This window comes from Alexandromys fortis, unplaced genomic scaffold, assembly GCF_014885135.2.
Source record: "Alexandromys fortis isolate MF-2015 unplaced genomic scaffold, M_Fortis_MF-2015_v1.1 scaffold_2_1_26212458, whole genome shotgun sequence".
Classification (NCBI taxonomy): domain Eukaryota; kingdom Metazoa; phylum Chordata; class Mammalia; order Rodentia; family Cricetidae; genus Alexandromys; species Alexandromys fortis.
Window position 1 is genome coordinate 22,299,604 of NW_026067930.1, and position 17,790 is coordinate 22,317,393.

The 17,790-nt window shown below is 41.6% G+C and overlaps 2 protein-coding genes across 3 annotated transcripts in view; both read left to right on the forward strand.

Moving 5' to 3' along the window:
• The window catches only part of LOC126503506 (ubiquitin carboxyl-terminal hydrolase 45-like), a 27,126-nt gene extending 11,961 nt beyond the window's left edge, over nucleotides 1-15,165 (forward strand). Inside the window, exons 3-6 of the mRNA XM_050145225.1 lie at nucleotides 2,033-2,285; nucleotides 10,390-10,738; nucleotides 11,664-11,759; nucleotides 15,031-15,165. Coding sequence (XP_050001182.1) covers nucleotides 2,033-2,285; nucleotides 10,390-10,738; nucleotides 11,664-11,759; nucleotides 15,031-15,165 — 833 coding nt within the window. The remainder of the gene's footprint in view (nucleotides 1-2,032; nucleotides 2,286-10,389; nucleotides 10,739-11,663; nucleotides 11,760-15,030) is intronic.
• The window catches only part of LOC126503444 (ubiquitin carboxyl-terminal hydrolase 45-like), a 35,409-nt gene continuing 32,649 nt past the window's right edge, over nucleotides 15,031-17,790 (forward strand). For both annotated transcript variants that reach the window (XM_050145140.1, XM_050145141.1), the window contains exon 1: nucleotides 15,031-15,161. The gene's annotated coding sequence lies outside the window, so the exon portion shown is untranslated. The remainder of the gene's footprint in view (nucleotides 15,162-17,790) is intronic.

Here is a 17,790-nt window from a genome sequence, read left to right on the forward strand (position 1 = left end):
ATCAAGTCCCCCTCCCTCGTCAGCCCAAAGAGCAATCAGGGTTCTCTGCCCTGTGGGAAGTCCAAGGACCACCCTCCTCCATCCAGGTATCGTAAGGTGAGCATCCAAACTGCCTAGGCTCCCACAAAGCCAATACATGCAGTAGGATCAAAAACCCATTGCCATTGTTCTTGAGGTCTCAGTAGTCCTCATTGTCCGCTATGTTCAGTGAGACCTGTTTTAACCCACTGGCCCCAATTTTTAAATTTTTAAAGGTTTACATTTATTTGGGCCTGTAAGATGGCTCAGTGGGTAAAGGTGCTTTCTGCCAAGACTGATACTTTTGAGTTTAGTCTCTGGGACCCTCATGGAGGGAGGAGAGTCAGTGTATTTATGGGTACACATTTCAGGGCACCTGTGTGGAGGCCAGAGGGAAACCTGTGAAAATTGGCTATTCCTTATGTGGATCCTGGGGACCAGACTATGTCATCAGGCCTGGCAGCATGTTCTGTTACCCCCTGAGTTACCTCGTTGGTTCTTGAGATGCCTTTGAATAAATGAACTACTTGGAATGTAGCACCAGCAACTGAAAGGGTTTATGAAAACATAGTTATGATAAAAAGGCTGGGGTTTAATCCCAGGGCCTTGTACAGGATAGGAAAACAGTCTACCACTAAGCGATACCCTCAGCCCTTTAGTTGTTGTACAAGACAAAAACAAACAACAACAACCACACAACCCCCATAGTTTCCTATTGTGTTCCAGTATGTAGTTGTCCTTGTTAGCTTCCTGTCTCTCTGCAGAGGCGGTTGTGATAAAACCAGAGGAGGAGGAAGTAGAAGCCCAGGCTTCTGGACAGCCAAAGAAATCATATTATTGCTTCTCTGTTTAACGTATTCCACAGGCATTTGTGGGATTCCTACTTTCTCTCAGGTATGCCAGTCATGGCTCCAAGTCTGCCGACACAAGGGACCAGGGTGATGTGGCGAAAGACCTCGAGTGCTTCAGCACCTGAAGTCGGCCCAAGTGCTGTCTCTTAGAACTGCACAGTGCATTTGCTCTGTCGCCGTGAGGGCACATGCAGTCATTTGATGCCAGCAGGGAAGAGGAAACTATGGTTTTCTGCATTTCTTAATTAAGTTCCCTAAGGTTAAGAATAAAGCCATCCAGTTATTCAGATATCTTGAATACTCAATTGCAGGAAGAATATTAGGAAGAGACTATGTTAGTTTTTCACTGCTGTGACAAAAGCCGAGAGAGCTGGGCAGTGGCGCACACCTTTAATCCCAGAACTTGGGAGGCAGAGGCAGGCAGATCTCTGTGGTCGAGGTCAGCTTGGTCTAGAGAGAGAGTGGCAGGACAGGCAGACCTACATAGCGAGACCCAGTCTTGAAAAACCAAACCAAACCAACAACAACAAAACCCTGAGAGAAGCAAGTTACGGGAAGGATTTATTTTGCTCCCCTATTGTCTTAAGATGTCAGAGGTTTTGTCTATAATCAGCTTGTTCCATTGCTATGAACCTATGTTGAGTCAGAACATCATTGTAAGTTTTTTTGTTTTCAAGACAGGGTTTCTCTGTATAGCTTTGGCTGTCCTGGAACTGGTTCTGTAGACCAGGCTGGCCTCGAACTCACAGAGGTCTGCCTGCCTCTGCCTCCCTAGTGCTTGGGATTAAAGGTGGATGCCACCAAAGCTCCAACACCTGGCCCCTTTTTTTTTTTTTTGAGTCAGAACATCATTGTAGTATAAGTGTGTGCCACAGCAAAGTTGTCTGCCTCATGGTGACTGGCAAGCAGAAAGAAAGAGGGAGTGAGTCAGGAGGAAACAGGGCAAGATACAGCCCACAAGGACATGTTCACAGTGGCCTACTTCCCTACTAAAGTTTCTGTTACTGGCCAATCACAAATAGCAACACGAATGGGTACAAGCCAGGTGCTCGAGAGTTCGGTGAGAGTTTCATTTGGATAGTTATTTTTCTGATGTTGTGATAGAATGCCATGACCAAAAGCAGCTTAGGGAAGAAAGAGTTTATCTTGGTTTATGGTTTCAGAGGGGAAGGAGTCCATCACGGGGAAGGAAGCATTGACGCGACTGGCAAGATCAGGAACCAGAGATCACATCTTCCACTGCAGACTCAAAGTAGAGAATGAAACGGAAGTGGGGCCGTGCTGTGAGCTCTCAAAGCCTACCCCCGCTGACAGACGTCCTCCAGTGACTCTGCCTCACTTCCACAGTGCCAATCACTGGGAACAAGTGTTCAAATATCTGAGCCTGTGTGGGCCGTTCCCCTTCAAACCACTGTGGTACTCAGACCACAGCAGAACATGAGCTCTGAGTCAGGGGCCTGGCATTCAGACCTGTCAGTCACTATCTGTGTGACCTCATTTTTACCCTTAGCACGTGGTTGCTTTTTCCTGGGCTACTTTAGAGTCCGATGGGTAGCAAATCTGATCCTTAGGATGGGGAAGGAATGGAGGGATGCCCGGCAGTGAAGAGCACTGACTGCTTCTGCAGAGGAACTGGGTTTGGTTCCAGCACCTATATGACAGATCACAACTATCTTGTTACTCTAGTTCCAGGAGAGCTGATGCCTTCTTTTGGCCTCTGCAGGCACTGCACTCATGTGGTGCACATATATGAAGCAAAGCACTCATACATATTAAAAAATTAGTGACAAATAATTTTTTAAAAGACAATAACAAGACTTTAGTGGGAGTTGTAGTTGGTGTTCAGAGCCCTCCAGGTGCTCATAAGCAGGTGTGTTCATTCGAAAGGAAAGCGGTAATGGATGGTCACAGTTTTCCGCTGATCTCTCAAAGGATGGATTGTGGCCAGAGGTGGTGGGAGACTAATCCTTAGTTATGTTTCAGGAACCTTGAGTTGCACCTAGGAAATGGGACTTGGAGATAGTTTGAAAGTAAGCAGTCATTCACAATGAGACAGTTTTGAATTCATGGTTTCCAAAAGTTCCAGCTACGTTGTTTCTCAGTAGATTTGGTTTTGAATGAGATCCCATGGCTTTTTGGAAGAAATCTGTCATACACCTGTATGAAGTTTCAATGTGTTTTAAGAAAATACTTTGGGAAAAAATGTGAGAATGGCTGTTAAGGAAGAACTTGGAAGGATGGTACCTCTGATCATGCAGTTATTAAATAATAATTGTGAAGTCTCTATACAGTAAAAAGCCACATCTCATAATTCAAAAGGTTATGTGCTTGGGTAGGAGAAAACGAGTGGTATTTTTTCTTTTTTGTCTGTTTTTAACATTGTATATTAGTTACAACATTTCTCCCTCCAAACCCTCCCTACTCCCCTTCAAATTCATGGCTACTTTCTTTCATGAGTTGTTACTGAATGCATATATGTATTTGTATATACCATATATATTCCCAAATACAACCTTTTGAAGCCATATAAGGATACTTGTGTGTGTTTTCAGGGCTGACCATTTGGCACTGGACAGCCAGTTGGTGTGTTCTTCCCTGGGGAGGACCTCCTCCCGCTCCCAGAGTTCCTCAGTTCTTGTCATTCTTTGTGTATGATATTAAAAAAACTTTATAGTTTTGTCCTAAGAAAATAATCACCGAGAAGAAAGCCAGTACCGGCTCCGCAAGCGCACTTCAGTTATGCAAGGCCTCCTTTTCTTTTTTGGTTTTTCGAGACAGGGTTTCTCTGTGGTTTTGGGCAAGGCCTCCTTTGTAACACTTTTATTGTTACTTAGAGGAAATCTAGGCCAGTTCCCCATGCACCTCTAAAGACAAGGAGCTCTTTGAGTCTCACGATTTTTTTTTTTTTTTTTTTTTTTTTTTTGGTTTTTCGAGACAGGGTTTCTCTGTAGCTTTGGAGCCTGTCCTGGAACTCTTTGTAGACCAGGCTGGCCTCGAACTCACAGAGATCCGCCTGCCTCTGCCTCCTGAGTGCTGGGATTAAAGGCGTGCACTACCACCGCCTGGCTAAATCTCACAATTTTGATGTCACTGCCTGTTTGCACTTTTAAAAAATGTTTGAGGGAGCCAGGCAGAAAGCCAAGAGTGGAAAGTTATTTAATTATAGTATGGCAAAAAGAGAAAGGGTGTGTGTTTGAGGCAGAAGAAACAGGTTGCTGGTGAGGGTTTCTATAGAGTAGAAAGAATGGGTTTGGTGGCGCTGAAGATGGTGAGAGGTGAGATCAAAGTAGAAGAAGATGTTTAAGGGCCTCCTACTTAAAGACTCTGTCCTTAGGACAGTGAAGAACCACTGTTTTCAGTGGAGAAGTGAATGGTCAGAGTTGTATTTTAGACAGGTTATTTGACTCAATATAAGACAGGTAGAAGTGGATATTCCAGCTATTATCGATGACATTTATCATATGACTACATAAGTGCATGTTTCTAAGGCTGATGATTAACTAGGAATTAGTTATTATTCACTTTGAAAGTAGGGGAATTGTAAAAACAGTTTTTCTTAGAACTTCTTTCAGCTGTAGAAATGGGCAAATTAGCATTAGTACTACATGACTGGTTTAGGTAATTGCATTAAGCAATTGAGATGAATCCAGTGCAGGTTCCCAGAAGAATGCTTACAGCTGTGTAGAGTTCACATCTGATGTTAGAATTTGTGTGTATGGTGGGGGCAAGCTCACCCTTGTCATATGCAGAGTGAAAAGGTCATATAAAACACAAAATTGAAAAGTGGCAAAATATATCCTTGCAGGATCCAACCAGAACGATGTTAAGAGGTAAACCAAAGACCTGGAAACAATAGAAGGGATAAAGTTGGCAGAGCCTGCTGGGAGGGAGGAACAAAGCGCAGGGGGCTTTTAGGGCCAAGGGACTATCCCACAGGAAACGGGCGGCTATCTGTCATTATGTATTTGTCCAGCTGAGAGGAGTATCCACCACCAAGAGGAAACTTAATGTGAGCTATGAATGCTGGCTTATAATCAAGTGTCAATGTAGCTTCATCATTTCTAACAAATGAACCATCTTGGTGGCGGATGTGGGTAATGGAGAGATTTTGAGTGTGCGGGGGCAGGGTGTGTGGCTGCATTTTGCTTTCAACCTAAAATCTGATTACAATTTTTTAAAAACTGACCCATGTACTCTGAAAAGTTCATTAAACTTCAGTAGACACTAGAATATTGTACAAACACCAAATGCAGGAATTCCTAATGGAATACTGAAGAATATTGATTTGATTTTTGTTAACTACACAGAAGATTGAAAGTTCCATGCTCTTTCTAGAGAAATTTAGCTCAAAATGTCAGTACTGGCTCAGTGCTATTTTATTAGAATTAAAGAAAATCATGTATATCATGTTGAGTTCATTACACTAATACTTCTTGGGGTACCAAAGACCTGAAGTATATTTGTTTTAGAAAGTTTTGTTTTGTTTTGAGACAGTCCTAGCTGTCCTGAAACTAGCTCTTGTAGACCAGACTGACCTCAGACTCACAGAGATCCTCCTATCTCTGCCTCCCACATGCCGGGATTAAAGGTGTATACCACCACCATCCAGTTTAGAAAGTGTTTTTATGTCATCCCCCAACCCGTATATTTTTTGTTTTTAAAATGGACCGGTATTAAATGGTGTGATTAGGTTCCAAAGCTGAGGATTAAAATACTGTGACCTAAGCCTAGCGGTGGTGGCGCATGCCTTTAATCCCAGCAATTGGGTTGGGATGCAGAGACAGGCGGATCTCTATGAGTTTGAGGCCAGTCTGGTCTTCAACTGTGTTCAAGGCTCTTATGTTCCAAGCTCCTACAGAACAGCCCACTGAACTCTCAACACTCAATGGCTTTTCTAGTCCAAATTTCCAAAATCCTTCCACAGTCCTCCCAAAGCAACATGGTTAGGTCTGTCACAACCATACCCCGTGATCCTGGTACCAGTTTGTCTATGTTAGGGTTACTGTTGCTGTGAGAAAACATCATGACTAAAAGCAACTTACAGAGGGAAGGGTTTGTTTTACCCACAATTCAATAGAACAGTTCATCACCCACAGTAGTGAGGCAGGAATTCAAGCAGGGAAGGATCCTGGAGGCAGGAGCCATTGCACAGGCCATGGAGGGGTGTTGCTTACTGGCTTGCTCCCCCTGGCTTGCTCAAATTACTCTTTGTGTATGTAGACTTTAGGCTTCCAAGGTAAGGTAAGGAATTATTAAAAGAGCTGTAAGAAGACAGGGCTACACAGAGAAGCCCAGTGTGAAGGACAAAACAAAAGCGAAGGTTTGTCCTGTGGGTTGTGGCAGCACAAGCCTTTAATCCCAGCTCTCAGGAGGCGAATCTCTGTAACTTCAGGTCTCCCATTCTGAACAATAAGTTCAGATCTACTGTCAGTTCAGGACAGCCAGGCCCACCACACAGAGAAACCCTGTCTCTGTGAAGACATGCGTGTTGCTAGAGGAGGCCTGGGCTCATATGGTTCAGCACCCAACACAGCAACCAAAACAAGCAAATAAGAAAACTAGAATGGCTGAAGTCTGTTCTTTGCATTCTCATTCTATATAGTTCTGTTAATGTGAAGGAATATATGCTAGTATAGCTAGAATTTGCTTTTAAAATAAAATAACCTTGAAATACTAGACTTACTCTTTCTAATAATCGGTATCATTTGTTTTAATTGTGGGTTAAACAAGGTAAAAATGAACAGTAATAAAAAATTTGTATGATCTTTTAAGTTATTATTTTTTGGAGCAGATTTGCAATTTTCATTATAAAACATTCAAAAAAAATCTTAGAGTTCAGTCTTTAGGCTATTTGGTTCTGTGTTTATAGAGGAGGTAGAAGGACCATGGCACGGCTCATTTCCTAGCGTGCTATTTGCCTAGGGGTTGAAACATGGGGCCCAGGCCCCAACAGCTCATAAATAAGACATTGCAGCAAAAACACACATACCTTTAGGTGTTTAATATTTGACTAATTCAGACACACACACACACCCCATTTTAAACTAGAATCTTGGATCTCTGCAGACAGTTCATTAGTGAATAGATCCGCAAAATGTAGGTCCTGAAAGTTCTGCTGAGATAACACTATAAACTCGAGGCTTTCAGTACCAGCTCTATATTTTCTGGTCATAAATCGTAAGTATTCTATATAATATAAATAGTGGTTCATATGATACCTAGAAGACTGTAGGCATTCCATAAACTGACTGTATTCTAAAAATTTTCCTATTTTTTATTTATTTATTTTTTAAATAAAAAAGTAGCTTTCAGAAAATACTGCTGTGTTTTCTGGTTAAATTCTCTGATGTATTTAACGCCCAAGCCTAACAGCATTGTTACATCCTGGCTATTTTCTCATAGACTTACCGCAAAAGTGAGCAGACAGACCCTTGCCACTTGTGTGAAGTGGCTATTTAACCGTGAAATCCACTGTGTTTATTGCTGCTGCCCTCTGGGCATGTTCTTTCTGGCAGCGCTGTCCATATTTGGTGGCTGTGCATGGAGAGCCAGGTGGTGCTGCAAAGCATCGCACAGTGAAGCGTGGCTGTCTCCAGATTTGACATTTGCCATTCCTTCCTGCTGAAGGGAAGAGGAATCTGGTTTTCCATATGTTTATGCTTTTTTTTCTTGCCTGCAGTTTTGTCCAGATGGTCTTATGAACATTGTTTACTTTGGGATGTCATCCCAGATGTTTTAAAAAGTGATGGATGAATGAGGTACAGAGATACATAAAGCGAATATCGAAAATAATCTAATGTTACTTATTTCTAGGACTATTTTTTCCAAGTGGATTTCTGTATTATTTATCTCTGTGTAGTTACTGTCTGTAACTTATTTCTCCCAACCATTGTTTTTTTGTGTGAAAAGTTCAAAGAACAGGGCTGGTATGTAGTTCAGTTGATAGAGTGCTTGACTAGGATGTAAGAGTCCTGCGTTCAGTCCCCAACACTTAAGAAAACCTGGCATGTTGATAATTGAAATCCTGAAAGCTGGAGGGGAAGCAGGAGGATCCCACCCGGGTGAGCTACATGAGCCCCCGTCTCAGATATGTTACATAACAGAACAGCACTTATTAAGAATGTTAAAGAAAGGAAAATCTTTTGAGGATTCATTTGTTCAGAGCTGCATACACCCAAATCTGTAAGAATCTTAACCGACTATCTTTTATAGTTGTTTTCTTTGAACATGGGTCATTGATGTGAATTTAGGGTGTAAAGAGGTGGATTTATAATTGGAATATTACTGCTATGTCCTGTGTGAGACAGTGCTGGACCTAAAGGCATGTGCCACCACACCTGACCCAGAGACATGTAGTGGCACATCCACTCGTAAGTAGCCATCACTTTTGTAAATGATCCCTCAGCTGGGATCTTGTAAGGAACATTGAAAAATGGGTCACCAAACAGCACCTCTGACAACACGTGACGTAGAAATGGGATTGACTGGGACGCAGGGATGAGCAAGGTTACGAGACGAGGAGGACGGGGAGAACAAAAACAGATACATGAAAATGTCACAACAAAACTCATTATATAAAATTAATATATGTGAATAAAATAAATAAGAGTCCATTATCAGTGAATATCCACAAGATCAGACAGCAACACTAGTAAAATCTAGCCTTTTTATTTGTATTTGAAAGACGAGTATTTGTGTTCTAGGAGTCCTAGAAGTGTGGTCTACTGTGGGTACATCAAGGGATGAGTAAGTGTTTTTGTTTGTTTGTTTGTTTGTTTGTTTGTTTGTTTTTTACAACAGGGTTTTATAATCCCGCTTTGGTCTCAGACTCGCTGTGTTGTCGAGGATGACCTTGAATTTCTGGATTTTCCTGCTTCTATTTCCCAAGTGTTGGAATTACAAGCATTTGCCTCCAGCCTGGTGCTCTGTGGTATAGGGAATGAGCCTAGGGCTTCCTCTATGCTAGGCAAACAGTCCATGAAGTAAGCTACATTCACAGGGCCCTGTATGATGATTTTGAGTCACAGTAATCTATTACGTAGATATGATCGACATGTCAGTTTGTAAATGTTAGAAACTTTTCTTCATTCTGACATAGTCATTGGACACAAACTAATAATACAGTTTTCAACTGGGCGTGGTGTTACATACCTTTAATTCCAACCCAAGGGAGGCTCAGGCAAGTTCAAAACCACCTCATCTACTTAGCAAGTTCTAGGCCAACCACAGCTACATAGATCCTGTCTCTAGAGCTATACAGACCCTATTTCAAAAACAAATAAAAATCAAATGCAATTTTCATATCTATACTAGTTATCTGAATTATCAGTTACAAGGCTTGATATTTTACTTTTTGTAGTATACTGTGATCCCATTAACTTTTAAATTTTCAAACCTAGAGCCCGGCGGTGGTGGCGCACGCCTTTAATCCCAGCACTCGGGAGGCAGAGGCAGGTGGATCTTTGTGAGTTCGAGACCAGCCTGGTCTACAAGAGCTAGTTCCAGGACAGGCTCCAAAACCACAGAGAAACCCTGTCTTGAAAAAAAAAAAAAAAAAAAAAAAAAATTTCAAACCTATAGAAAGTTGCCAATTTTACCAAATGACATCACTGTAAGATGGTAGTTTCCTACCTGGTTCTATCTTCTGTTAACTCTTTGTTGGCTTTTCATCAGAAGTTTTCCCTCTGAGCATGGTGTAATGATGCTTTTCTTTAGTCCCAGTACTCAGGAGACAGAGGCGGGCAGATCTCTGTGAATTTAAAACTAGCCTGCTCTACAGAGTGATTTCCAGGACAGCCAGGACTACATAGTGAGACCTGTCTCAAAACGAAAGAAAAATTTTCCCTTGTGGAGCTAAGAGATGGCTGAGCCGTTAGGAGCACTTGTTGCTCTTTCAGAGGACCTGGGTTTGACTTTCCCTGACCCACATGGTGGCTCAGAACCATCTCTAACTCCATTCCCAGACACCTAATGCCCTCTTTGGCCTTTGCGGGCATCAGGCTTGAGTACAGTGCATACATGTAGGCAAAATACCAACACACATTAAAATGTTTTTAAGTTAAAAAATTCTTCTCACCATTTCATCTTATAATAAAAGTTATTACTAATATGTCTTCATTCTGTTATCATCTATTTTACTACTCTTGTTTACTTTGATGTTCAAATTGTACACCTTGGACTGATGTGCCATGCAGCCAGAAGCCAATGGTTTGTTTGTCCATAGCCCAGGCTGAATTAAACTCTGTTTGTAGCTTGAATCTCTGATGGCCCTACGTCCACTTCCCATGACCCAAGTGTTCATTACCATTGTGAACCCTTATGTATCCTTTGACACAACAACAATTTCATAACTCATTTCTCATTTTTCCTTCCCGAGGCTTAGAATAGCTTGTCTTCAGGCACTCATTTCTTTTCCTGTGGGGAACTGTGTTTATAAGGAAGGTCTTTTCTGCCTGTTTTCACCTAGTTCCCTTTAAGCTTTTAAATGCATCAGGAAATTAATCTGTAATGCCATGTAAAGGTACAGATATCTACATGAAAACGAGTTCAATTCAATAGCAGTAAAATATAAAACCAAAGATACTGAGTTTGTGGTCTTGTCGTTCAGAACACTAAATTCAAAGATTCAGTCTTACTTGATCTTAAATGATATATCTAAATTATTAAGTGACACATTTAATTTCATATCTCAATGTAAGTTTTCTGTAACTTATGTATGTTTCACAGGTGCACTTTCTAGAATCATAAAACTCTGTGAAGAAAAACGTGAAGCAGGTGAAATAAAGAAGGGAAGAAAAGGCAGCTGTGTGCCATCTGTTAAAGGAATTACAAATCTAGGAAACACTTGCTTTTTTAATGCAGTCATTCAGGTAAGTCATCAGAATGATCTGTACACTGTAAACAATTATTCGAACTAGTTAGTATGAGCATAGATACATTGTAGTGGAGACTGTCCAATAACTGTTAAATGTTATTCTAGAAAGTTCTTTCTGTTTTTCTTTGTTTGGGGTAGTTGTTAGTCATTATCGTATGTATGGAAGTCTATTGTCCTGTAGTGTCATACTGACAGAAAACATTGTAGTCAATTAAATCTTTAAGATTTTAAGTGGACATCTTTTGTTGTGCTGAATAAGATTGGAATCTTTGAGAGTATTCACATCATCACATCAGAACCACACACTGAGAACATTTCATGTCATTACCATCATTACCACACACTAACTGAACACTGACCGTTCGCATCATCACATCAGGACCACACTAACTGACCATCACGTCATCACATCAGGACCACACACTAACTGAACACTGACCATCACGTCATTACATCAGGACCACACTAACTGAACACTGACCATCACATCATCACATCAGGACCACACTAAAGCACTGACCATCACGTCATCATATCAGGACCACACACTAACGTCATCACATCAGGATCACACTAACTGAACATTGACCATCACGTTATCACATCAGGACCACACTAACTGACCATTGTGTCATCATATCAGGACCACATACTAACGTCATCACATCAGGATCACACTAACTGAACACTGACCATTCACGTCATCACATCAGGACCACACACTAACGTCATCACATCAGGACCACACTAACTGAACACTGACCATCGCGTCATCACATCAGGACCACACACTAACGTCATAACATCAGGACCACACTAACTGAACACTGACCATCGCGTCATCACATCAGGACCACACACTAACGTCATCACATCAGGACCACACTAACTGAACGGAGGCTTGACTCTCTATTGTTTAGAACTTGGCTCAGACTCACATTCTCTTTGAACTGATGAATGAGATAAAAGAGGACGGCACCAAACTCAAGATCTCTCTTTCGTCAGCTCCACAGCTGGTGAGTAACAAGTACAACAGCTACAGAAACATAATAGCCTGTTGTCAAAATATTTCTTTTCTGTTTCTCTAAGCTACCAAATGGGACTGTAGTCTGAGGGCTTTAAAACATAATTCAAAAGTATTGTAAAAATAATCAGATAAAGTTTTCAGAAATTGTAACTTTAAGGTATGCTATAGTTCAGAAATATTGTGAATCAAAAAATAGATATTGAGGCAATTTTTATTTGCAGATACTAGAGAAAACAAGTCAGAACTTTTATTGAACAAAACACCTAGGAGTCTTGTAGCTAACAGTAATGTTTATTTAAATTTAGGATTTATTGTTGTCGCTGTTATTTAAACTTAGATTTAAATATTTAATATCTGAAGGTTTAATTTCTTTCTTTTTGTTTGTTTGTTTACTTGATTCTGGGTATCACTGTGTATTCCTGGCTGTTATTGAACTCACCGTGTAGGCCTCAAACTCACAGAGATCCGCCTGCCTCTGCCTCCCGAGTGCTGAGATTAAAGGTGTGTGCCACCACCGCCTGGCTAGGTTTAAAGTATTTTTATTAATAGTTTAGTTATTTGGTGTGTATGTATGTGTGCCATGACACAGGTGCAGGTCAGAGGGTAACTTGGGGGATTTGTGTTTTCCAGTGTGGCTCCTGAGGATTGAGTTCAGGCCATCGGGCCTGATGGCAGTGCCTTCACCTGCCATGCAGCCTTCTCACGGGCTCTTCTGGGAAAGGGAGTTGAAGTCTAGGCTGATGATGGGATTTTAAGCTAATGAGAAAGGAAGAGAATAACAAGAAGAGCAATCACTGGCATTCAGAAGCTGGCCTAAAATACCCAAAGTCAGACCATGTTACTCAGGCCCACAGTCAGGCAACCTCGCGCTAGGTCTCCGAGACTGGGACAAAAAAAGAACAAAGTAAGGCCATTTTGTAATTTATCTATCAAGTTTACTCTGCCATTTAGAAAACCCAACACCCAGCTGGGTAGTAATGGCGCATGCCTTTAATCCTAGCACTTGGGAGGCAGAGGCAGGCGAATCTCTGAGTTCAAGGCCAGCCTGGTCTACAAGAACTAGTTCCAGGACAGGCTCCATAGCTACAGCAAAACCCTGTCTTGAAAAAAAAAGAAAGAAAAAGAAAAGAAAACCCAATACGTAATACCCACGTTGGGTAACATGAGAGTGAATGGCAGCCACTGTAGCAGGCCTACCTGAGTCCTCTCTAGCTCTCTGTGGATTAGACCGAGATAGTCAGTGGTAGAATTCCTGTCTGCTGATGGCATCTGTCTAGAGGAAATCCTCTTTTCTTTAGATTCTGTGCCGGAGCTAACCAAAGTCCAAAGTTGTATAGGTTCTTACACCACCCCTTACTGACACACCCGTCATAGTGAGAACTTCTACCTCAGGACAATAAGTAGTTGCCTTACTTTATTTAATTGTATGTATATTTTGGATGGCTTTGTGCCAGAAAGGGCTGACACTAGTAGCCAGAAGTAGTTATGGAGAGCAAGTGTAGTGTTTGTGTTTGTAGTCCCAGGCAATTAGGCTGAAGCAAGTTCCAGCAGTTCAAGGCAGCCTAGCCAGCATGCTGAGACCCTGTGTTTATCTTAAAAAAATAAATAAAAAAGGCATAGGGTGTGATTGCTCCTGTATGGGATTCTAGGTACTTCAGAGGCTAAGTTACAGGTGTGCTTGGGAGCTGAGCAAGACTTCAGAACTGATTTTTTTTTAAATACAGGGCTGGGTATATAGCTCAAAGGTGAGTGAGTGCTTGCTTAGCATGTGTTCAGTCTCTAACACCACACAAATAAAATAGAAAAGTAATTGTTTCGTATGTATGTGCACATGATGCAAGTAGTTACAGGAAGACAGAGTGTGGTTCACAGCTAGCTTGTGAGAGCAGTTTAGGAAGTGTGGTCCAGTGTTCTGGATCACACCTCCCAGGAGGCCGAGAGGGATTAACAAGAGAGCAAAGCTTGGTGGGGGAAAAAGACCTAAAATGGGTTAGTCCTTAACACAGTTGCTATTTACTGAGCTTTGTATCTCCTTTAAAAGAAGTAACATACCATTCTGTCGTGTAATTCCCCATCCCTTCCTTTATTAGTAAAAGGGGGAAAGTATTAGAATTTTAAAAAATGAAATAAAAGGAGGAAAACATGACTTCTAAAGTATGGAGAAGAATTTTGTAAGGGAGAATGCAGACAGAGTCCAGGCTGATCATGACCAACAGACTAAACCAGACCTTGAGGTGGGGAAAGAGAGCAGGAGAGGAGCTGCTGACTAAGGTGGCTTAACCAAGAGGTGAAGAGCCACAGGAAGTGGAAACCCAGCCCCTGGGAGGGAGAGGTTTAGGGTAGGGGGTAGAGTGAAAAGTGCCAGGAGGAGGCACAGGTACTGAGTGGTGCTGGGAGAGCTGGCCAGCATCCTGTCTGATATGTTGTTGACAGGCACCTCGGTTAGCCGTTTGTCTCTAACAAATGAGACCCAACAGTAAAGTAAAGTTCTAGTAAATATAATTTGTGTTTATTTGTGAATTTGTACAAATACCAAGCAGATACATAATTTTGCTTGTAGAAAAAAGTTGCAGGTCAAAACAACTGAGGATTGATGATTTCACCAGGCTTGCGATTAAGTAAAAGGCAAAAGATATTGAAAATACTGGTTTTTTGTTTTGTTTTTTTAAGCAAGGCATTGTTAGCAACCTGGGAATCACAACTTGTGTTCCATATCAGGTCCAACTAGTTGTCCTTCTCAATACACCAAATAAAAAAGAGCCAAGTGAAAATGGAAAGGAGGAAAAAAAAGTTATTCAGTATGACCACATTTGGGAAGAAGGACCAAAGAGATCCAGCAAACTCTTGTGTCCATCTTTGGGGTTCTGAAGTGAGGAGAGTGTAAATAGAAGACCTAGGATACGCAAGGGCTTCAGTCCCATCCTGTTAAGTGGTCTGGCAAGGAATTAGAACTGTGTAAAATCAATTTTCCCATCTGGCTGACACAGGTCCCGTTTCCCAGCATGAGATTACGGGGAAATTCCTAGTTCTTTGGGGTCCATTGTTCCAACTGCAATATGGTCAGATTGAGTGACTCAGTCTCTTACAGCATTTAATCCTATTTTCTCTTTTTAAATATTTTATATATGAAGGACTAAAAGTTAATACACTTGAGACAATTTAGTTACTATGAGTTACATAAAGTATAGCTTTAAGATTCTTGATAATATTTTGTTTTAAAATTATGTATTTCTGACAAAGCATTGATCATGTTTTCAAAGGATCCGTTAGTGGTGGAACTTTCAAGCCCTGGACCATTGACTTCAGCCTTGTTCCTGTTTCTTCACAGCATGAAGGAGGCGGAAAAAGGACCCCTTTCTCCTAAAGTTCTTTTCAATCAACTTTGCCAGAAGTGAGTGTGTCTGTATTCTTAATATGAACAAAGAGGTCATAAAGTTCTGATGTGTTCCCACTTAACAAGAGTTTTATTCCCGCTCTGTTGTTTTGGTTGCTGCCCAGACTGACAAGACAAAGAAGCAACATCTGTTAGCCACATCTGTGTACTTTATGCACATGTTCACCATCCTCTTTAGAAGTGAGTGTTCATCCCCATTTTATGTGTTTTAGGAAACAGAGACTCAGAACTTAGGTAGCACCCCTAGTATGGGGCAACAAAACGGAGAATCAAATGAAGTCTGTTCTGACTCAAGTCTATGATAAAATGTTATGTATGTCTGAAGGCGTAAGTCACGAACAAGGCCACACCAGTTTGGAGTTATGATTAATAGGGTGTTATTTATTTAATGGGGAAAAAACTTACAGATCACAACAGCCATCTGCACAACCAGGAAGGGAGTCTAGTCTCCGGAGGAGCAGGAAGTGAAGAGAGCTAGCAGAGGAAATAGCCGCTTTTTTAAAGGGAGAGAGACCATGCCCCAATGGGCTGGTATCACAGCAGCTATTGGTTGGAGGGGCGGAAGGACTTCCCGTAACATATGTCTGTATCTCCTAGGAAGTTACAGCCTTTTTTGTGGTTTGGCAAGGAGAGTTGCTTGTGCTACCTGGACATACTGTTTCTGGGGTGGAACTAAGTGGTCAGGCTGGGAAACTAAGTGGGTCAAGCAATTCTTCATAGCTTGGGGCTGTAGCTGAAAGTTTTCTGTGTTCCGACGGTCTCACTGGACTGATTCTCTCCAGCCTACTGCTCCCTGCAGCTGGCTATAAAATAATCATTTAGAGGCTTAATAGTAATTATAATTGCTTGGCCAATGACTTAGGCTATTGCTGGCTAACTGTACATATAAATCAGGCCATTTCTAATAATCTGTGTATTGCCGTGTGCCTTTGTGGTGTTACCTGTTCTCTAGTACATCTTGTTCCAGCAGCTTGCCAGCTTCTTCCTCAGTCCCCCTGCTTTACCTACATCTCTGCGTGGATTTCCTGCCTAGCTATATTCTGCCTTGCCATAGGCCAAAGCAGTTTTATTTATCAACCAATAAAAGCAACACATATTCACAGCATACAGAATATGCTATCATGGGGCTATCTTTCAGCTATAAAATCTAGAAAGTAGCATAACAAATATAAGTTTCTTGTGTCGGTGCCTCCCGTGTGCCAGGCAAAGTCCACCACCAAGCTACGTTCTCAGACCCTTAGCTTCTTTATTTTAAAGAAGGACTTGGAGGCAAATAGATCTTATATGATTTCTCCAGGTACTAGTATATGCTTAAAAGTAAAATTTTCATATGCCTCGAAGTGAAAAGATGCCATAAAGAGCTTACCTAAGTTGATGTTTGTAAGAAAAATAAAGCAGAGAAGCGGACGACTGCTTTATTGAGACAGTGATGGGCCTGACCCCAACCTTTCCACAGGATGAAAGTTAAACTCATTTAGAGAGGCTGAGGAACATACTGTTACCACTACCACAATTTTTTGAGCCAAATTTGAAGCAAGTTTTAATTAAATACTGGCCAGGATAATAGACTCTGGCTCCTATAAAATGACTACAAGTCACATTTTGCAGAGGCTTATAAAGCAAAAACTATAAGATACCGTATTTCCTGTAAGGTCCAATCAGGAGCAAGCATAAATCCTAACATACTTCTTCCCTGTCACCTACAACCACGCAGGGGCAAGTATACATTCTGACGTACTTCCTGCCCGCACACTTTCTGCCTGCATACAATCAAGCACATCCAGTGCAGTTTGGTCAAACAAACTTGTTTAGGGGAGTTAAAACACATGTCTTGTTATCTTCCATAAACAATAGCCCCCAGCATTTCAGGAAGTATATGTCCTTAAGGGGCTTACAGGTTAGAAGTATTTTTGTTTTATAGACCTCTTAGGCACAGTAATTAAAACTTTACATCTGTGCATACATGCACGTATGTATCTACCAAGAACTTACAGCATTTTTGAGGTTTTCTTATGGGAACCAACCAGAAATGAACACTCAGACACAGTCTATAGCCAGTTAAGTCTTTATTCTTGCTGGCTGGGACTACACTCATGTATTCAGGACCTCAGTATAGCACCACCCATTTAGACCAAGTGTTAGAGCATGTTCTGGCTTGCAGCAAGGGCTTTTTCAGAGAAGCAAGCAGTTTAACAGAAGCTAAGTGGTTAGCTAGAGGGGGTTCTGCACAAGAAGCTAAGCTAAGTTAGCCAGGGCATGTTGACCATGGGTTCCTAGAATAGAGTTGGGATTCTCCATCAAGGAGATCAAATTCTAGTTAAACCTGACATGGCCTCAGTAAGAATACAAGATGGAGGACCAGAAATGGTGTCTTGCCCTGTCACACTTTGGCAAGGTGAGTTGCTTACTACCTGGACATACTGTTTCTGGAGGTGGATCTGAATAGAATGGTCAGTCTGGGGCTAAGCCATTCTTTTTGGCTTAGAACCTAATACAGCCTGATGTAGTTCCTCATGACTCAAGGCTATTACCCAACATATTCCAATTCTGAAAGGGTGAAAAGGAAAAAGGGGAAGAGTCATAGTTTTGGGGCATCTGCATCCTGCTAGAGGGGGACTGTGATGTC